This window comes from Atractosteus spatula, chromosome 12, assembly GCF_055471065.1.
Source record: "Atractosteus spatula isolate fAtrSpa1 chromosome 12, fAtrSpa1.hap1, whole genome shotgun sequence".
In the NCBI taxonomy this organism is placed as follows: Eukaryota; Metazoa; Chordata; class Actinopteri; order Semionotiformes; family Lepisosteidae; genus Atractosteus; species Atractosteus spatula.
In genome coordinates, this window is record NC_142717.1 from 11879460 (window position 1) to 11903234 (window position 23775).

At 36.7% G+C, this 23775-nt stretch overlaps 1 protein-coding gene across 1 annotated transcript in view; it reads right to left on the reverse strand.

The window, feature by feature from the left end:
- gabbr2 (gamma-aminobutyric acid (GABA) B receptor, 2) overlaps positions 1-23775 on the reverse strand; it is a 336240-nt gene that overhangs the window by 127300 nt on the left and 185165 nt on the right. Inside the window, exons 3-4 of the mRNA XM_088929017.1 lie at positions 22729-22899; positions 8283-8384 (exon numbers count right to left, since the gene is read on the reverse strand). Coding sequence (XP_088785143.1) covers positions 8283-8384; positions 22729-22899 — 273 coding nt within the window. The remainder of the gene's footprint in view (positions 1-8282; positions 8385-22728; positions 22900-23775) is intronic.

Here is a 23775-nt window from a genome sequence, read left to right on the forward strand (position 1 = left end):
TAACATGACGTGTTCTTCATTCTTGGTGCCTAACTTGATCCTATTTCTACCTGCAGTCTGTTCAGTTGGTTTTGCCTACCGTTAAAACCTAGGAAAATACGGTACAGTATGTAAAACATTTAGTTACTACTGACTACACCACACCACTGTTCTTACAGGAATAGTAAAAAAGTAAGACAAAATTGTTATGGTGAAAGAAATGAATCTGGACTTAGTCCAGCTGAAAAGATAATGCAAATGACAACTTTGCAATACAACACAAATCACACATATTGGCTATTGCACTACAGACATTGATCCATTCTCTCTCTCTGACAATATTTGTATTTCATTTTTTAGACTTTCTCGTGTGATCCTAGATACAGTAGGTGATCCTAGAGCAAACCAAGTCTTTAAATGTTCTACAGTAAATCCTCCACTGCAATAAGTCTGTTTTCTAAAGAGGACTGTGCGTTTATAGTTGTTCTTTTAAGATAGTCTACCCAGAGGTCACAGCACAGCCCTTCCTTAAAGTACAAGTAAAATGAATTTGGTTGAGTTAGTCTAGGTGACTGTGTAATGTGACACTCACAAAACCAGCAAACACATTTTTCCATATACAGTACCATGTTATGCCTCATGCAAGGCTAAGATGGTTTATCGCAATAATGCATGATACAGAATTTGACCAACTTCACATTTTCTGTGCAACATACTGTAAGATTGAAAATGTATTTGTTTTTTATATAATTTCTAGACTCAATTTTGATTCAAATAAAATATTGTATGCACAACATCTCTGGTTATGCTATTAATTCCCTCTAATGGGGTAATAGAAATATCAATAGGGTTTATTTTCTTGTAATTATTATATTGCTTTATAACTTTTTATAGCTTTTAGCCAATGATTTACTGTATGGCTTTAAATGTCTGGTCTTAAAAGATTTAATTACATGAAATAAATCCTAATAGAAAATATACTCCATTAGCATTAAAACCACATGACACCATGCAATCATGCACTAATTTTTACTCTGCCAAATCTCCCATCATACAGTACGGATTCACTTTGATTTGATTAAATTCACATTATTCCATTTTGTCTGGCAGGATTCTAATCAAGTCTAGATCAATATCATCTTGACAAACTGAAGTGGTAAAAATGGAAAGTAATGCACAAAACATAATTCCATCCATCAAATCCATCCTTAAAATGCCTTCATTTGTATTATAAACAACAAAGAACACCCAAGTTACTAAAGTATATGGCCAGTAATTCATGAATTCACCAGGAAGACAATCCAAGGAGGAATAAAACCCAAGAAGAAGAGGAAAGGAAACAAACTATAACCAGGAGTAAATATTGTGAAAAGAAGAACAAGCAAATGAACACGGACTGCAACAGAACAGGAGTAAGAAGCAGAATACTAGGTTCAGACCAAGCTCTGAAGGCAATGAGAGCAGAGCTTATATAGAGCTGAGACAGGGAGGTGTGGAGACCGAGGCACACAGGTCAGTCTGTGATTGACTAAAGCTTAATACAGCTGTCTGTGTGGTCTGCGGCTCAGTAGTGCAGCCAGACTGGTACCCAGTGCTTGAGGTGGCCCCTGGCAGCAAGAAGATGGGACCATAACATGTGGAAGAGAAAAATACTTGATAAAAGTTCAGAAAAAATGGCTCTGATATGAATGTGCATGTGTGTTTTTGTTGTGTGTGTCGTGTGATGGACTGGCATCTCATCCAGGATGTATCCTGCTTTGTGCCCATTTCTTGCTGGGATAGGGTCCAGGTCCTCTATGACCCTGTATTGAATAAAGTGGTTAGAAAAGGTATGGATAGATATTTTATATTTAATAAATTCTTAAATAAAACAAATTCCATCTTTGTATTACTGCATAGTCCTCATTTTGCAACATTAGGAAGAGGAATACCTTTGTAACTGATTTAATAGTGTATATAATCTCAATAAAGGAAAAAGCAGTGGTTATGTTAAATTACAGAGCCATGGATTTTTCTGACCACTTCAAATTCTCATGCCAAATTATTTTAGAGTTTGGGATCAACAAATACCCGATACTGTGTTTTGGAATTCTAGGGTCAAGAATATTATTATATTCATGCAACCAGCGCTCATCACTTGCATTACTGTATCCTAATGATTTTACACAGTCATAACTGCAAATACAAAACTTTAGAACCTGATTCCTAAATAAATATCACACATTTCTATAGTACATTTGAATAATTCTCTTATTTACTTAATACAAGAAAGATGTGTCCATAAAGCAACATGATTATTCTACAGTAAACGGCCCTTGTAGGAAACTAACCTTTTCTTCAACAAATTTAATATCAGTATATATACTCTAAATAACCCATCTAATAATTGAACAATTTTATTTTTCCTTTGAATTGCATTCCGTTACAAAAGCATCAGCAATAGAAAATTCATGTCAAAAACTTCCAGCATGAGGAAATATTTGCTGAATTATCAATCATCTAGTAACCAGGTATCAATTATTACGATCTTAAACAAAAAGACGAATATGCAGAATAATAAATACATCTCACTTAAACCCTTGTAGCATTTAAATTACAAGTTGGGTTTGTGAAAATAACCACAGCATTTGTTATGACACGATTATGGTAATTTGTTGTGATAGTGCTCAATGTTCTTGAGTATGCATGCTGTTATAAATTAAGCGTGATGAATTGGAGGGGATTCTGATTATTATCTATTCCACACTAACACCAATTGTTCTAAATTAGGCTTTCACCTGTTATAAATTAAAGGGGTGTTGTGCAAATGTATAAAAAAACTAAATAAAACACCCCCTATAGTCAGAAGTGAAAAGCAACCAAATGTATCATGTGGTTTCCTTTTTTGTATCACAGTGTGATAGCATTGTAATGAGGAGGAATAAACTTTAAAAAATGAATATTAATATACACAATATAACATATTAAGAAAAACGCTACAGAACATTAGGTTAGTAGTCCTGGATTTTATACAATGGGCCAAAAAATATCAATAATATTTAGTTGTAAGAGAAAAAACATTTTCTTTAAACATAAAAAAACACCTTTCTCCTAAATATATATTTGTCTCCTAAATATACTTCTTCTCGTTTTAGTGATCAACAATACCTATTAGATATCAACCTTCAAAGAGTAGTTCCAAACTGTTGGATCTTTGGTCTTTTGGAAGGTGAAACACATTCACACTTTCTTACTTCTTTAGTTATAGGATGATAGAGAGTTGAGACAAACCCTGCTTCTGTTATTTAAGCTGGACAATAATTCAGCTGTTAGCCATTAACTTGTTTGGGCATCTTTCATACAGATCACTAGATATTTGTACCTCCTACTGAGGTTCAGTGGATGTGACTGGGTAGTGCCATCACCAATTTTCTGTTCCTAGCCCACTAGAACATGACCTCCTGTGTCATCCATTGTTCGAGGTCTGTCTTAACAACACGCATCCACATCCTATTAGTGGTTACTTTAAAAAAGCACACTAAAAAATAATCTGACCTGACCTCTGGCTCTCCAGTCTACATACTGTAGCTCTCCAAACACAGTGGAGCCACTCAGCACTCATGCTCTCTGTGTGCAATATCCTGGTTACTGGATTGAATTAGCTAAAATTTACAGAATGTTCAAATGTAATATCATAACCCATATAATTACTAGTATATTGACAAGCCACTAATCATACAGTATTGGGAAATACACACATTAAAACTTTTGTGGTAAAACCATTTCTAGGGGAGTAGTAGATTGAAATCTTTCTCATTGCCAACATATCATCCAATACATTCTTAAAGGAATATCTAGCCAGAGATTTCCTTGTTTAGGTATTCCATTATGGGGTTGTTCTTCTGCTCCATATGCATAAAGAGGGTTTTAAAAAGATGGATACTCTTCCTCTTTAATTGATATTTTGCTAATCGTTTTACAGTGTTTAATGGATATTGCATAGATGTTGTGTGGCAATGCTCCGTGTCTTTAATGCAAAGGATATTGAAGTTTTTCTTTTTTCAGAGCCCAGTGAAAATCCACCTTATGATTTATACAATGAGCAAATGAGGGTAAAAAGTTGACAGGTTCGGGAATTCATTAATTTTAATGACATTTTAATGAATAATGACAGTACACGCATTAAACAAAACATAACACAACATATGGCATACAAGTTACCCTTTTTACGAATTTATAAATATGGTATCCCAGTGGCCTGTGCTCTGAGCACCCAGAAAATCCCAGACTAACAAGACTCTTATATAATGCCTAGAAAAGCCAAAAGACCTATCTTCCTGTTCTAAAAATGCATTCACTTACCAGGAGAGGCCATTTTTAACCAAGGGATTCTCTATAAAGGAAAACCATTTTACTTTAATCCAGTGTTTATAGATTACCTGAACAAGGAGCCCTACATCTCTGCAAATATCTCCTTGCTTTGAAGCTCCCAAGAAAATTGGAAATGTACTGTATCCGAATCTGGATTCTTAAAAACACTTCAGTAGTCACAATATCTTTAACAATAACGTTGTATCTGCCAGATATGCATTTGTTTACATATACTGTATGTATCTTGATGACAGTCTTCTCTGTGGTATTCCTTAGTAAAATACTAGTAAAATAATTCATCAAACTGATTAAAAAACACCCAGTTATTATATTTGAAAGCACGGCCTGTTTATAATCAATAGAGGACCCACAGAGGTAATTTATAAAAGTACAGACTTTTGCTCTTGAATATTTAGAACTGTGCTGTCAGGGCACTTTACCCCCACTTAGAAAAAAAATTATCAACAGAATTATTTCCATAACTGTTTAGTACGAAAATAATTGACTCTTTTTTTTTCTCTTGACACTTAAAAAGCATCGAAAGGACAATTAAAATACAAAGAATAATTATTATGTTATAGTTTGGGAACCTGTTCTGTAAAATACAGTCCTTCATTTTATTATTACAGTAATTGTGCTGTTGGTCCTGAATTGGATAAAACAAGTGTCATTATATATTAATTCCCAATAATGAAGTAATAAAAAACTCTAAAAGGAAAAGTAACAAATTTTAAGAAGTCCCAATAATGAATACCCCATATTAAAAATTGAATATATTGTAAGAGCAATGTTTATTCATTTTGTATGAAGTTTGTGCAAATGTGTAAAAGATCATAAAACACAACACTGAATACCTCAAATTAAACGTTGAATACAAAAGTAACACTTGTAATTCCTGTTTTGATAAAATTTGGGCAAATACTTCAATTCTTCCTACACCAGAATACAAAGAACAATCTGTTCCATCCTTCATCACATAGCAGAAACTCCCCACCTTCTCCCATTAAGAAAACATCTGACTGCATCTATGCGTATACCAAGATATACTTCTGGCTTACAGACAATATTGTATACCACAGAATTTTACAGAAGATCTATATTTTATTTTTTTTAATGTGCATGCATTACTTTATGTAGCTGTTTATGTAATCACTTTCTCACAGTCCATATGTCATGCTTTTTGTGTACAAAAGTCTTTTTTTGGCATTGGACACAACCAAACTGTGAAATGGTATCCTTGTTAACAATATTCTGAGTAAAACGTGAGGCAAGTTTTGACAAGTTCACAGTATCTCTAGGAATCATGCAACGAAGCATCCTGTGTTTACTGAATAAATTCCCCTCATTGGCACCTTAAAATTAACAATCAGGCCTAGTGTGTGGTCTCCATTTATTCCTGTCACCTTTGCATTCCCACAGAAATCAATCAAAAGATTGAACTAGACAAGGCTTGACTGGCATTTCGATGTAGCCAAAAGCATGCTGCATGGGTTAGAACTTTTGTCTCTAGGTTTTGTTTCTTTTCAAAGCCTTCTGTTTGGGCTTTTCATTCCTGTACGAACAGTTTCTGTTTCTGTGTTACATTTCTTCTCCTGTCCAAACACATCTCCCTTTTTGTCTTGAAGAGCCGCATTGTGCCTTGAACATAATAGGAATCCAGAAAGCTTCTTTCATGACATTTGCAGTAGAAAAGAAAAGAAGTAGAAAAGATGACAGAATTAAAAAAAAAATCTTTATTTCAAACAATAAACTAAACATGAAGAGAACATTACTATTAATGCAGTTCTTGGAACATAAATACGTTTTAGATATTGATTAAATGTTTGGGAGGTCTTTTGACTCCTTTGTCATTCAAGACTGACCATCACGCACTTGAATTCTTAAGCAAAAAAATCAAATAATGAATGAAAGAGTTTAGTAGGAATAGATGAATTAACCTGTTGAATGTAAAGACTTGTGAAATCAAGATAAGAACAAATATGCTCTGCATTTCAAGAGAACAACTCCTTCATTTAATTGGTATGGTACGTTGGAGACTGGATTGTTGTTTGCTGTCTGGGGTGTCCAGAGATCCCAGATCTAACAATATCTAACCTGGTAAGACATACAGGTATTCTGTCAAAGACAGGCCATCATCTGGGAAGCTTCAGGTCACAGTACAATGATGACTGATAGAGATTAAAGTATGATGGTCTAGGTAGGAATATCTAGTCATTCCTACCCAGATCATAATCACAGACCTCCTGCTGTAATGACTGATGGCCTTAACTCACTACCTTTTCTGTGGGATCATCCTGGCATGACATCAAATTATTCCAGCAGGATAACACATATCCTCATGCTACTACTGTATCAGTAAACAACTGTTGTAGTTGTCCAGAGAAATGACAATATGAGTTGTACTGTGGATGCCTTACTTGTCAGACTTGAGTACCATTGAACATTGAGCAATAATTTGACACGAGGAAGAGTTAAGATGATGTGTGGCAAGCAAAACATGCATTGTAGAAGATATAGCAGCCATGTTACCCTGCAACTCACAACTGGCAACCCACTGAAGTTAAGCAGGTGTGAGCCTGGCCAGTACCTGGATGGGAGACCTCCTGGGAAAAACTAAGGGTGCTGCTGTAAGAGGTGTTAGAGGCCAGTAGGAGGCACTCACCCTGTGGTCTATGTGGGCGCTAATGCCCCAGTATAGTGACGGGGACACTATACAGTAAAGAAAGGCTCCATCCTTCGGACAAAACGTAAAACCGAGGTCCTGACTCTCTGTAGTCATTAAAAATCTCAGGGCACTCTTGAAAAGAGTAGGGGTGTTTCCCATTGGCCCTTACCAATCATGGCCACCTAATAATCCCAATAAAGCTTCATTACTGTTCTCCTCCCCACTATTAGCTGATATAGTAGTGAGCGTTCATGCGCACTATGGCTACCGTCGCATCATCCAGGTGGATGCACATTAGTGGTGGAGGGGAGTCCTCATTACTTGTAAAGTGCTTTGAATGGAGTGTCCAGAAAAGCACAATATAAGTGTAAGCTATTATTATATACAGCTTTTATTATTTCAAATGGTGGCCAAACACAACTTTCATGATAAACCAATCACCATTGATTTAATCATGTCTGTTTAGAAACAAATACTGTACAGAATGTGAACCTACTACAAGAAAGATCTCTACTACTACCTTGATTTTCCTAATTTATATCAATGATCTAGATTCCAGAGTAGTAACTGGTCAAGTCTACAGATGATACCAAACAGCAGGATTTGCAAATACAGAATACAGATTAAAGAGTGTAGGACCAGTAGACAAAATTTAGAACACAATCACTGCAAACATTATCTGAAGAAAAAGAGAGTCTTGATCAACCCAGAGACTTTATTTACTTTTTGCTAGGGAAATTACAGTACTGTTGGAATATGGTAAACTGTTACAGTGATCTAACCCGGGTCTCTTTATAATGGGGTCTCATACACAAGACAGAATAGCACATTGCATGCTCCCAGTTGTGATAATTTTCTTCTGTGAAGATTATGAATGTATACTGTGTGCTGTCATTGTGGTTTACTGTAAGCATCTCCCTGCAGTTATTTAAATGTTTAAAATTAAGATTGCTGGAGAAGAGCAAGGAACAATAGGCGCCATTAGCTCTTATCTACATAAGTAACCTAAACATATCTCAAATGTAACCCACTATGTTATTCAAATGAAATATTGTAATGAATTATAATATAGAGTATTTTCCATACCCATGCAATATGTTTGTATTGATGGGTAAACTTACATTAAAAAAAGATCTGTTGTTATATTGGCTTGTAGTACAGAGATCTAACAAGGAAATTACGTCTTTTTAGAACCCAATCTGGTAAAATGTAGGAAAAACACAACAGAGTAAAAAAAAAAGAAAAGTTTGTCCTAATAAAGAGGCCCCAAAGCTTTAAATCCACTTACCTTCAGTTTTTTCACATTGATGCAGGGATCATTGGAGAAACTCTCTGTGTCTGCAATTTGAATATCAGCCTTCTCCAGCTCATTGGTCAGATCATTTCTTACCTGTCAGTGAAAGAGAGAGAAACAGAATAAGCAAATTCATATGTGACCACAAGTAAAGTTGTAACTTGGCCTGACTTCCTGTAAAAAAAAAAAAGATTAATATCCTATTTTTCTCCAAAGACTCAACCTGACTGATTCTAAAATCACCTAAATGTTTTGCATATGTGGCCTGGCTCCACAATTATCATTGTATCCATCATAGAAGCTAATGAGTGTGAGCCCAGCAGAGACCTTGACGCGATAAAAATGAAATATGCTTTCAATTACTTTCAATTATCTAGTGGTCATGTTACAAATGATCTTGATCATGATCTGTTTATGCAGTTCTAATTTATTTTAGCTTTCATTATATAAATACCTTCTTAACTGTCAATATAATACAATATAATAGCTTCCAAAAAAGCATTTAGCAGGTACAATTGCATGAAACAACTGGACATATTCGGTATTTTTGCCAAACTCCAACAATCAGAAAATGCATTGAGGCATTGAGTAAATGTTGAAAGATCAATAGAGAAAGCCTTTACTTAGCAGTGTAAAATCTGAATCTGATTTAAGAGGAACAGTTTTTGTTGCAAAAATTGTTTTAAAAAAATGTTGGAATGAGTTAAATAATCAGGTTTATATTAAAACCAGGTTTATATTAGAAACACAAATTTTAAAAAAAGGAAAAATAAAAATACTATTATTCCAAATCCTTTTATATAGATCAATCTGAGCACTACACACAACAGGGAGAGACAAAAGAGTTTGAAATCACAGTTGGAGTACACCAAGGATCAGCACTAAGTCCTTTCCTTTTTATAAACATTATTGACACACTGACAGAGGAGGTAAGAACAGAAGTGCCTTGGGAACTCATCTTTGCTGATGATGTGGCACTGATGGCAGATTCAGAAGTAGAACTACAGGAGAAAGTGTTCAAATGGCAGAGGAGTCTGGAAAAGGGTGGACTGAAAATGAATGCAGAAAAATCTGAAATAATGGTAATGGAGAGAAGAGGAGATACTATGACCAATGTTAAGGAGACAAATGGAGGAAAACTGAAACAGGTTGATGGCTTTAAATACCTTGGAACTGGTAAAGGGAGGAGAAACACTGGAGGCAGTAAAACAAAGAGTGAAAGATGGATGGAACAAGTGGAGAGAAATAACTGGAATAATCTGTGACAGGAAAATTCCTAGAAAGTTAAAGTGCAAAATGTACAAGGCTGTGATTAGACCTGTACTACTATATGGAGCTGAATGCTTGGCAGTTGGAAAGAGGGAAGAGAACTTGATGAGAAGAACTGAAATGAGGATGTTGAGATGGATTCTGCAGATTTCAATGAAGGATAAGATCAGAAATGAAGAAATCCGTAGACGATGTAGGGTGGTGGATGTGGTTGAGCAGATGCGAGAGGCGAGGTTACGGTGGTATGGACATATCATGAGGAGGGACGTTGAGGAAGTAACAAAGAGGGTAATGGAATTTGAGGTGGAAGGTAACAGGGGAAGAGGCAGGCCTAGAAAGAGATGGATAGATTGTGTGAGAAAAGATATGGAGGTATGTGAAATGAGTGAGGAAGATGTGCTCGACAGAGACAAGTGGAGAAGAGCAAGCAAAGCAGCTGACCCCAGGACAGTCTGGGACTAAGGCTGTGAAAAAGAAGAAGAAGAAGAATCTGAGCACTACAATGATAATCGTGTATGATGAAAATTGCATTAAGGCAGAGTTCATGTATACTGTATATGTACTGAAACTCTGCAAATAAAGTAAAACTGATCACTTCAGAGAACTTTGCGATCACATTTCAAGAAAACACCATGTCTGGTCATCAGAGACTTACTGTATACAAAAATATGAGCAATGGTGCTATGAGGCACACAATAGATTGGCCTCACAAAATGAGACAGACATCTTGGGAGTTTGTCATACTGTCTTCTGTGCTTAAGCAAAGAAAAAAATATTTTGATTTTAAAACAAATATCATGAACTTGTATGACTTTTAGGTATTTTTTAAGGAGACAAAAGGATTTTACTGCCAAAGTTATTATTTTGCTGTGAAGCACTGAAGCATTACAGTATAGCATAGTACAAGTATCATTGCGAAAACACAGGGGGTATAGATCAATAAAAGCACTTCCGTGAGGTGATACTTCCATGTCGTGATGTTTTTTAGCCTACTCACCAAATATCAGCATGCCTTTTATTTTCAAGTAGATGTTCTCTAATGGCTTGGAAAAAAAAACAGCATTTACTGTATACAGTATCTAAATGAAAGGGGTGGAGCAAAATCTGCCTACTTTTAAGACTTGTGGATTGCTCGCTGATGCTGCTTCTGCATGTGCTCAAATTGTGCACGTCACCAAAACAGAGAGAGGAACAGTCAGAGAAAGAAATGGACATACCTTCTGGAAATATATATAAAAGATTAGCGTGGTGCTTTGTAAAATGCCCTTATTACTGCCTCTTAAAGAGAGATTTAAATCCTTCATAAAAAGTAGAGTGCTAAGAAAATATAGGGGTTTCAAAAAGAATTCACAGTCCTTTAACAAGTAAAATATTAGAACTATTTAGCATATACAGTACAAAATAAAATATAGAATTGTTCTGACAGTGTCGTTCTGATCTTCATTTCAGACTATGCATGGTCTATGTACAGTATACTGTATATTGTCTGGATTTTCTCAGTCAAGCTAGTTTTGTACAAATCTTTCCTACTATCTGTGAAAAGGATGCCCAAGCTGTATCTACTGTAGTTTATCTCTACTCTCCACAAACTCTGACCGGAGACCTCCCAAATACACAATTCAAGTGGTATTTCAGAACTATTTTTTTAATACCTAAACTCATCAAATGCCAAAAATGCTACACCTTTGAACAGTCCCATAAATTATGTGTATCTCAACCAGTTCGACAAACATTTCCAACATCTTTTGCTTTCTTATTGCATTTGTATTTTAGGACTAATGAATAGCTCTATTTTTCTTAATACACCCCAAATATTCAGTTTCAATTAAACAATCCTATTCTTTGGTTCATACAGTATGTACCACAACATACAGTCCCACCGGGCTCCATGGTCACATCTACACTGTTTTCTCTATATTGTTCATGCTTCCGTTAATGGACACAATCAGGAAACAATGTACTGTAAACTTTCACTTTCATGCTGATGACATATAATACAGTGTAGTACGTAGCTGTATTTGTATTCATGGCTCCTGAGCCATAAACAATCTATCCTCCAATTTTCCTGAACCCTGGACTGTCTGATCTAAACGTACAGTAGATTGCTATAGTCTTAGCCCCATGTGCCACAAAACATACTTTAGGTACTGTATATTGCTATGAAATATCAAACTACTCAGTAGTGAAAATGATTAGTTCCCTTTCCTCTTGATTCATCCCTCAACTGATGCAATAGCATCAGTAAAATAAAAAGCTTGTACTGGGCCTCACATGATATCAGTGAGAGATGTGCCACTCCTCTACATACAGAATCATTAATTCTCTAGTAAGGCACTGTGGGGCCAGCATTGTTTCAAAAGGTAAGTGGTGGACCCATATTTCCCTACCACACCATACTGGCACTGTTTGAAATACAATTTGCAATGTGTTTCCACCTCTTCAATGTTGTGAGTGGGATGGTTCTGAGTGCATAATCACTCCTGCTCCATTGTTTGCTACCATCAGTGATTGTTTTGTCATTCAGGATTCAGGAAGAGCCCCCTCTGCTTGGAAATCCAGTGTACTAGTTTCTTGATCAACAAAGACGACTCTTTCAGTCAGAATTTTGCAGTCTGAAGAGGAGTAAGTATGTTCAATAACCTTATTGCACTCACAACAAAGCATGTGCTCTCAAACAATCATGTTTCAACAATTAAAGATTCCCTCCAGCAAGAATGGAGAATATCAAACACCTATTTTCTAAAACCAGTTGCAATTGCTCTTATCTGATGACACACACTTTAACTGACAATAAAAAAGTCAGTGATAATTATGTAGGTGACCAGTCCTGAAAACAAAAAAACTGTTCATAACTGGTTATGTAAAATATCCATATTTTAAACTTAATTCTATATAATTAGTCCACTGTTAAATCTTAATTACATAAAATTAACTGTTGTTAGTTTTATCTGCTGATTGGCACTGAAAATAAACAATGATCACCCACGTATTGGGGCAAAGTAGCCTCAGTATTGCAAGTGCTTCTCCCACCAATGCTATTACAGTATGTTCTTCTGCTTTTATACTGTGGATAAGTACTCTGCATGGGCTTTACTGCTTACAAATGCCTACAGTAGCTATCAGAGCGATGCACAAGTAGGCAGCATAGTTAGTGCAAGCAGAGGACACAATACAGAGTGCAAATCACACTGAAGCAAATTTTCAAAAGATCTTCTGAAACATGAACAACCAGCTTTCACAGATCACATGACATCATTTGGCTTAAAGACAATGAGAGAGTGTTGCTCCTGCAGGATACCATGCCTTATATCACTTGCTATCACACAGTATAAAATACTGACGTACTTAAAATCCTGCTATAGCAATAAGACTTTAAAATATGAGAACAACACCATTAAACGGCAGATACCTTTTTTTCTTATAAAATGTAAAACATGTACATGGTTACTTTTAATAGTCTGTTAGTGTTGATTTTTACAATATTTAAATGACTATATGGTTAAACATGCACTGGAACAGAGAAAAGGACTCAACCTTTGCCAATTGTTTGCCAATTTATAATTGTTTCAAACAAAGCTGTAGAGAATGGTAAGCTAATGAACAACCCCAATTATCTTTTGGGAACGCTGAAGTTCAGCTTTGGAGTTAATTGGTTTTCAGCCTCATTAGAACCGCACCAATTTCGAGTCTGGCCGTCTGTTAGATTTTTCTTGCTGCAAGATCCTTGCATTGGAACAAAGAAACCATCCAAAGCCCTTTGCCATACAGACTGTCAATAACCTAACAATAGCCCATACTCACTGGATCAATACATTTAAAAATGTCTCTTCACAAAATTCGATATTGCTTTATTGCCTGATTTCTCATAAATTACGAAAAGAAAGGAATTCTGAATATTTAAGTGTAGAATTCAACTGTAATAAATATACGCACTCATATAAAGGTTACTAATTTAGACTCTGGACCAGCAGTCCATGGGCTCAAATCTTGGATGGAACTCTGCTGTGTTAAGCCTGAGCAAGGTACTTACCGAAATTTACTCCACTGAATGCCCCTTTGTATACAGCAAATGGGCACTCTCCAGGTTGTCATTGCAATTGAGGATTCAATCTACATGAACTTATGCAGGCAAATAAAGCAGTAAAGAAATAAACAGAAAACTGCAAAGCTCAAGAAATGTAGTCTATTTTTTTTGTTGTTTTATTAGCCCTATACAATTTCTTGCATTAGGAAATCATCTTATTGCTTACCCCAGCTTGCTCTCCATGAGACACAGACAGGGAGAGAAGCCTGGGGTCAGAGCACAGGGTCAGCCATTGTACAGCACCCCTGAAGCAGTGGGGGTTAAGGGCCTTGCTCAGGGGCCCAACGGAGTAGGATTCCTCTGCCAGCTGTGGGATTTGAACCAGCAACCGTTACAGTTACAGGCACAGATCCTTAGCCACAGAGCCACCACTCCGCCCAGCTATTACATCTGTGGTCCCTACTGGCTGTTGTTACTGAAGTTTAGTCTGGCGCTCCTTGAAACCCCCACTAAAAATCTGAGACGCATCAGTACCATCCAACTTGCCACAGACTAAAAGGTGTATTCTGGAATAGTGTCACTGTTTTACTCAATACACTGTTTGAACCCGAAGCATTGTTTTTTAGTTTGGGTTTTGGATAGGATCTTAAAATTCAATACATTTTCCCATACTTTTCCCAAACCACACACAATGTTATTTTTATGTGTTGAAATGAAAATGATTTCTACTGTAGTTGTATGTAATTGAGAATGGCCGCCTGCATTCTCTTTAAGAAAGTGCTGTGTGAAATCTGGATGCAATAACCATTTTAGTGTTACTGTATATAAACATCGCTTAGTTTATTGCAGCGTCAAACAGATAGTAGACTAATGGTTCTATTTATAGGCATGTTCTGAGTCGAGTAACGTGGCTGTGGAGACAATCACATTAATGTTTTTCAGCAACATGAAGAAAACACACAACACAGCACCTCAGAAATGGCTCTAAATTTGTTTAAAATAAGAGTCCATCAAATTAAATCTCATAAAACACATCTGAGTATACTTCAATATGGCACCATTCTGTATCAGCTGTACTTACACTTACTGCCATAAATTCATTATCAACACAGTGATACAGTATGTAAAATGTCTGCAATGTTGGTGAACTATTTACTGTACCTTCAATGCTAGCATGACCTGAAACCAGACATCTTAATAATGACACATTATTAATTTTAACAGAAATTAATTGATTTTAAATTTTACGACCATTTAGCTCATAACATTATTTTCCCGATTTCATTCTATATGCATTATTCTAAAAGATACTGTATATCTCATGGTCTGTTTTCCCCTGAGTTCCCTTTTCAAATTTTCTCCCTTGTGGATTTTCTTTGGATTAAATTTATTAAAGGTGTTGCCGTGAGTCATAAAAAATAAATTGAGAGAATGTATGCAGTACTTCAGTTGCAAACGCAGTTGCTGAAATTACAAAAAGCGGAAAATGTAATGTCTACACACTGTAAGTAGCACTTATTGCTCTGATGCTGTACTAGTGTTTATGCACTAATGGGCCTTAATGTACACTTTCTAAACAGTATTGACTCTTTGTACAAATTTAATACAGAAACTGCATTTTTGTACAGATATCCTGTGTCCGCCATCACCACAGTATTGCCAGCAGGTTTCTTTCCCACAAACAGTACATACAGTATCTACTCAAGGACACACATGCTGTACTGTAGCAGATCTGCAGCATGTGGGAAAGTGGAAGATTATTCTGCACAACGTAATGATTAAACAGTACCAACTCATTGGGGGACTTTGATATTTGCAAAGTTGTCAGTGTCTCCAGAGAGACAAAATCACATTGCTAATTTAAAACAGCAGTGTTTAGGACAGAAGAAATAGGATTGGACGATCCCCCTGTTTTTTTTTTTTATTGTGCCGTAGGGTCAGAATACCATTACTTATCCTATTTGGAGTTCCATTAATTTGAACAAGGTTCATCCAGCTTAATAAAATGACTTTTGAACAACGCCCTAAATTATCTTAGAATGTTTGAATCCAAATTGAAAACATTCATTTTCAATGTCTAAAACATCTGGCTGCTTCTCCTTCTAATATACAGTAAGTAAAACTCAGTAGGTCATCCAAAAAACAGAAACTGTAATGAAACAATGACAATATTGAAACAAGTGCTCACTTTAAGTAAGAAGAACATGTCATTGCAAAGTAGACTGTTTCAAATCCACATAAATATACGTTATTTCATATGACTTCAGCTCTAAACAACAAAAAATACACAGGATTGATCATTTCCAATAAATGCTTCCCAAATTGCGGGTTCACGTTATATGAATGTTTTTTAAGCTCAGTTGAAAGGCAGGGATTTGATTTTTAATGCAAGGACCATTTACAAAAAGTTCGAAAGTAGATATGAAGAATTTACATAAGGCATTTCATCCGAGTGGAAAAATATAATTATTTTAAAGTGTTTTTTTAAGTGATGATGTGATACAATGTAATTGTATTTAAAGTTGTTTTTCTTGTTCAATATGACTTTATCCCTCCTACAATAGGTGAAATACACAGCTGATGTTGACATTTTTGCGACATGTTGGAACTTGAATGCTGAGTAATATCCGATAAATGTGTATTGTGACTCAATTACTCTGTCAAATCTGTTTTCAAGCATCACTGCACTACATTTGACCTTCACCTAAAGAGTGCCATTTGTGTGGTCACCAATATACTGTATACTGTTAAAATCTTACAAGCACATAATTTACTGTTTATCCAGACTAGTGTGAGGATGTCTAGTGTGAGGAACTGTGCCAGCATGCACTGGCTACAGAGGAATGATGACGCTGTAAGGGAAAAGAAGAAATACTGCTGGAAGTAAGGTACGAAAATAAAGCCCGGGAGAAGGAAGGCAAGTGAGAATGAGCGCACAGGTGAGAAATAGTGTCCAAAGGAAAGTACAGCAGATCTGGGGGAGAAGTGTGAGAAGCTGAAATCTGTTAACGAATGGAAAGGATGTAAAAAGAAATTAACCTATCACTGAAAGAAGGGGGGCAAAGTGCTATTCATGTCTAAGGATAATAATTGCTTACACTTATATAGCGCTTTTCTGGACACTCCACTCAAAGCGCTTTACAGGTAATGGGGACTCCCCTCCACCACCACCAATGTGCAGCATCAACCTGGATGATGTGACGGCAGCCATAGTGCGCCAGAACCCTCACCACACGTCAGCTATTAGTGGGGAGGAGAGCAGAGTAATGAAGCCCATTCATAGACGGGGATTATTAGGAGGCCATGATTGGTAAGGGCCAATGGGAAATTTGGCCAGGGCAGCAGGGTTACACCCCTACTCTTTTCGAGAAACGCCCTGGGATTTTTAATGACCGCAGAGAGTCAGGACCTCGGCTTTACATCTCATCCGAAGGACAGCACCTGTTTACAGTATAGTGTCCCCATCACTATACTGGGGCATTAGGACCCACATGGACCGCAGGGTGAGCACCCCCTGCTGGCTCCACTAACACCTCTTCCAGCAGCAACCTTAGTTTTTCCCAGGAGGTCTCCCATCCAGGTACTGGCCAGGTTCACACCTGCTGAGCTTCAGTGGGTTACCAGTTGTGAGCTGCTGGGTGATATGGCTGCTAAGGACCTAGATAAAGGTTATCCAAGGATAATCTTCGCCATAAAAGGATGCAGACTGAAAGGTCTGCGAAATCATGGCTCAGAGAGTTGAAACTGTTGGAGACTATCATTTTAGGGAGATCTGTGATCTTCACTGCTCTGACAATGCTCATTGAAACAGTCACTCACTCGTTTTTTTAGCCATTCATCCATTTTCTAACGTCTTCATCCAAATCCAGTATAAGGTTGCAGTGCCGTCAGTGGCCACAAAATGGGACACACCCTGGACAGGATACCAGTCCATCGCAGGCTAGTCTTTTATATCCTACAAAAATCCCAATTTATGTTTACTTAAAAATCCCAATTTATGTCTACTATGGAAAAATGGTACATCTTCCCATATATTTGAGGTGATCTGGTAACAAAGGATTCATGTCCTTTATTATTAGAACTTTTGATTCAATAATTATAATAGACAAATCTGGTGATCAGTCAAAATCGATAAATGGATTAACACTAGAAATAGAATAAAATAAAATTCAGTAACATTTTACAACAAGTGTCTGTGTTTTTCATGTAATGCCATGCTAATGCAAAATGAATATATGGGGCTATTAATATAACTTACTCTGTTCCTCACAAGTTAATCCCAAACAGCCACTAATTCTAAAGTGTTTCTCTTTTTATAAAGAATGTTACACTGCCATATTTTATAATGTTAAGGAAATAATAAGGAAGGAAATTCCTTCTTTCTTTGTGTCTTGCCTCTAATAAAACTGCAGAGAGTAAAACACTGCAGTTCTTTGAAATGAACTATAAAATGACAAGAACCAAAAGACTGACTGAATGCACAGTACAATGGTATCAATACAGGCCTGGAAGTGTAATTTCCTGTTACACAGAGATGCAGGATCAGGGTCAGTCCTTGTCATTGTCTACAGATGTCTAGGGAATATTGCGTATTTCCGGGTCTCCTTTAGAACATTTTAAGATTATGTATCTCAACATTTTATATTGCATTTCATGTTTAAGTTAATATCACATCTACTGAGTATGTCAATCTGGAATATTGTTTCTTGTGCAACCATAAAAATACAAGCACTGAGGCTGATTGACCAGTTTTCGTGTTATTCCTGCATGTTGTTTCTAAACGTCTTCTGCATGTGAAAAGTTTATTTAGCACTCTGTGACAAAGATTAAACATTGACAATGTATATCATCATAAAATTAACCACAGTAAAAACACCTACAATATTTTTGTTTTCCTGTTTGAAGGACTGTTTTCAACGAAAACACAGCTCATGGGTTAATCATGAAGAACAGTGGCAGTCACATGTTCACTGTGACAAAATAGTGTGTAATACAGTATAAGTATATACCATAGCTGGGGAAATTAAAAATGTATATCCCTAGGATAGAATATACTGTACCAGAGATGTCTGTAAATGATAATAGGTAGAGGGTGTTATAACCAGATGGATGTATCTAAGATGTAGAGCTTTAGGTGGTTGTGACTAAAACAGTCAAAAGCTATCAGTGTACATTGTCATCTCCTGAGGGGGCGTTCTTGTTTTTTTCATTCCAGCCTGCTGCATTAATGCATTTCCATTTCTGGTATTTAACATGTCATGTCAAATAATTAATGATCTGATAGTATTCAGATCCTGACAAAGTAAGGTTTAGAACTCTCCGTTAGACCTTGATTACAAGGAGCTCAAATGTTAGCTGAAAAACCCCACATGAGCCTTATCTTTTGTCAAATTACTATCAAGTACTATCCTCCTTTATGGATGTTAGTATTATGAAAACATACAGGGAAGCAATCCAGCTACATTCCAATTACTTTTCTCTGTCAGCTGTTCTCTTGAAACTATACAGTACATGTGCTCAAACATCAACACATTTGATTTTTAAGGAAGGAAAAAGGGAGGGCAAGGAGCATAGAGATTCAGTACGAAAGAACATGTACTATATTTACTCATGTGGTGTGTTATTGCCTTGAAATTTTCCCCAGTTTCAGGACTTTCAATGTGATTTGGTGATTTTCCAGGTCGTGGAATGTAATGGTAGTCTCAGTCATTCTCCTCAAAGCTACACTATTAATCCCTAACTAATAAGATGGTCTTCATTTGCCTGGAGGATCCTAATAGTTTGGCTATGGAGTGTATAATGTAGCTTACATACAGTATATAAGCTAAGACCTAAATGTTGTAAAATCATTTTAATTACATTGAAATTGAGGGAGAATGAGGTTAAAATAAGTCCTATCTACAAGGAGCATTATCCTTTATAAAGGGATATGTTTTCCCCTTTAAAAATAAAATATTTTTGCCTTAAACCATATCTTTGAAGGACCTTTAACACTGGATAAAGGTACTTTCAAATAAACCTCCCATGTCCAAACTGCTGATTCTTTCAAGCGTGTTCTTCACACCCCCCAACACAGTACAGTGGAGGACTTCGTGGGTGGCACCTGAGGCCCTGCCCAGGACAACTATACTAGAAATTTATCAAGCATCGCCTCCTTCCTCTTTAATAATAATCGCAAACCAGAGAACAGAAGGAGAAATTGGGGAAATGCAGCACCCTGCAACTTAAGACTGCCAACCTATTGAAGCTAAACAAGTGTGAGCCTGGCCAGTAGCTGGATGGAGACCTCCTGAAAAAACTCAGTTGCTGCTGGAAGAGGTGTTAGTGGGAGTGGGGCCAGTAGGGGGCACTCACCCCACGGTCTGTGTGGGTCTTAATGCCCCACTATAGTGATAGGGACAATATACTGTAAAAAAGGCGCCGTCCTTTGGATGAGACATCAAACCGAGGTCCCAACTCTCTGTAGTCATTAAAAATCCCAGGGCGTTTCTCGAAAAGAGTAGGGGTGTTACCCCCAGTGTCCTGGCCAAATTTCCCATTGGCCTGTACCGATCACGGCCTCCTGATCATCATTCTGTTCTCCTTCCCACTAAGAAGTGATGTGTGGTGAGCATTCTGGTGCACTCTGGCTGCCGTCGCCTCATCCAGGTGATGGTGGTGGTGGAGGGGAGTCCCCATTACCTGTAAAGCACTTTGAGTGGAGTGTCCAGAAAAAAACACTATATAAGTGTGAGGATTTTTTTATGATGTTGATGATTATTATTATTTTTAAAACTGAGCACGAGAGTAATTTTTTTACAGAAAAAGTTGCAGAAAGAAGGAAGGAGCTAAACAGGTATTGTACTGAAGCTGATGTCCTGCCTTCTTTCAATGAATCCATGGGTGCGAATCTTGAATTAAATGCTAGACATACTGTAAATGGGCCTCCTCTTATTCAGAACCTTGTTATCTTATCTATTCACCCATCCCTTTCCTAACCACTGTATCCAATTCAAGGTTGCAGAGGAGCCCGAGCCTATAACAGGTGCTTGGAGGGATGCAAACAGAGACATGGACACACTTACACTATGGCCAGTTTTCCCAGAAGCCAATTAACCTACCAGTATGTCTTTGGACTGTGGGAGGAGATGGAAACACCAGAGAAAAAACACATGACTACTGGGAGAACTCTATGCAGATAGCATCCTAGGTCTAGAATTGAACCCAGGGCCCCAGGAGCAATACTCACCACTGTGCCACTGTGCCATTAATATTTATAATCAGCATTGCTGAAACAATGCTTTGACTTTGTCCCTTATAATTGAGCCATGTTCATTTTTTAAAACATTTTTGAGCCAATTGCAATGTTTTTGGTTGTGCGACTTTCAACAAAACCAGTGTGTGTATGGGCACGTTCATATTTTTAAAATGTTGCTCCCCCTGAAAAACAGCTTTAGCAGAGGCTAAAAAGTGCTCCACTTACACATAAATGACTTAACTTTGCTCAGCAAATTGTTTTATGCTAATTTGCATCCAATGATAATGCTCAGCAACTCTCATGATGGTAATTAATCCTTTTTTCCCCCCCTCTCTCTGCAATACTCTCACTGGCACAATGTGATTGTTCTGCTCATGGTGCCATAAATAAACACAAAAGGGTAAGACTAAGAGGTTTGCCTTGGACATCCCTCAAGCTTGTTAGAATACACCATGTGGAAATGTTTTAATAAAACAAAACATAAAAATCCCGATCCCATGACACCTTGAACAGTATACTTTAATTACTGTGAAAAATGGACACTTGCCAAAGTGGACATCAACACAAATTCTAGCTATCCACCATCGAGAAGCCTTGAGCAATGGGTGGAATGATCCCTCCAGTATAACCATGAAATGCTGTGATGTCACAGACCAATTAACAGATGACTGTACTACTTCAGGATCGACACTGAGTCAAAGACTAAAGGACAAAGCCCTGAAACCGGGAAGAAGTGTCTTTGGGATTAGGAAAGGGAAAACATATTTGGATTTCTGGATAAGGCGGTCCACTTGTGTTGCTGAAACAAAGTCCTAAGGAACTTTCAAGAAACAGCTAGGTGAAAGTTTCAGATCAACATATCACTACCAAGCAAATGAGCAAAAAAAACCCTCTTTTCCCTTTTGACCTTCTCTTTATTTTTATTTTTTAATGCTTTATCTGCTGTTGTCTCCTGAGAAATTAAGCATTTTCTGCTAGGAGGAGAAGTGATGTTACAATTTATTTTCCCTTTTATTTGAAGGACATCCTAGAATAAGGAAAAGAGTGAGTTCTACTGTACTTTCTTTCCTCTATTTATTCTGTACTTGTTCTGCGTAAAGTACATGCATTTTAAAGCTGAATTATTTCTGTTATAAAAGTGCTAAAATGTGCTAAAAAAAACTTTTTTTCTTGCTCCCAAAAGGAATGGACCAACAGACAGCCCCACGGGCTTTTCCAGAATGTGTTGGCACATGTTTCCATTATCAAGTGAAAACTCCAGCTAAGCAGTTGAAACAGACTTCTGGAAAGAGAGATGTTCACTGAGATGAAACAAAATCTTTGTCTCTGCCTAAGCTACATTCTGATTAGGCAGCCGAGCAAAGAATTATTAAAACATCTTTAAATGATCATGGACTCATCCTTGTACACTTCACATGATTTCAAAATTATGGAACATTTCAAACCAGGCTGTGAATCAGCACACGGAACAGGATTTGTTTTGAATTCTCTACAGACAAGGATTTATTTCACACACATACAGTGTGTTCATCTTATTATATTCTGCCTGAAGGACTGAGATTGGTGTTAAGTGAAAAGAAAACAATAAAAATACAGAGGAAGCAAATTCTCAGAGATCACGCAGTGCTTTGTGTTCTTTCCTTTGTATGAATTCTTAAATGGTAGGGCACACGTTTCTTAAAATTACAAAATCATGTTTAAATTGTAAAAATGAAATGGCACATATCAGCATATCAACTTTAAATTGTTAATTAAATACAGCTTTCAGGCTATTCTGTGCTGGGAGACAGACAACGTGTCCATAAATAGATAAAGAGCACCTCCTAATCTTTTCAAAACTTCCATTACTTGATATAAAACCTATCTAGGATACTCCAGCAGCTGTACCAACAAATGGAAGTTGCTCTTACCTCAGAGAACCTCTGTACATCCTGGGTCAGGGTACCCACTCTGCTCCAATTAAAATGGTTGAGGAATTTAATCACAGCTGGATTCACTGCGTTGTCTGATGGGACTGTCCGAAAGAAGTTGGGATACTTTTTCTTGTCAGCAAGAACTGGTGTTGTTGCCGCAAAGGAAAGCTGAAAAATTAAAAAAAAAGTCATTGTTTAATGAGAATTCATTAAACATCTTATGACAGTTTCTGCATTTGTTAGTGCCGCATATTAAATTCCCTTTCAAACTGAATTTTTGACAATATTATATGATTTACATCTAAGAAGCACAATTTTTTTCCCCACAACTTGAAATTCAGAAGTGTTATTACTCTAGGTTAGTTAAAACCAAGGATTTGATCATTATGTTATGATACATTGCTAGCATTATCCACGAAAACCACATTTAAACTAATCATTACTTTCAATTTAGAAAGACGCAGTTGTTAAAAGTTTAGTTTTCTATGCACTGCATTTGAAATTTTATGTTACAAACGAGACTGGGTGCCAGTTATGGCCTTCCAATTCATTAAGACAAAAATCCATGCAACAGACATACTGTAAAAGCACAGGAAGTTAGTTCTCAAATATTAACCATTGCTTACACTGGACTACTGTATATACACAGAGTTTATAAAGATTCAAATATTTGAAGTTTTAATGGGCTATATTAGTTTATGCTGCTCACAATAGAGAGGTAGTAATAAATCATGTCCTGGATAATATAATATAACAGAATCAAATTAAATATATTTAGAATATTATTTTAAGCATCAAGGTTGTGGAGAGAGCTTAAGATTTCCATAATTTCTTTAACATTCAATTTCTTTAACATTCAATCCTGAAATGACTGTTACACCAAATGTTACAGTATGTGTTAAATTGCACATTTTACACTTTTACAAAGAATGACAAACAAACATTTTATCATGTATGTGGAATAGTACTACAATTAGTTCTTAAATGTGTAATATACTGTATGTGGACATTGGTGGAATTTTAAAGTGTGTCCATGTGATTCGT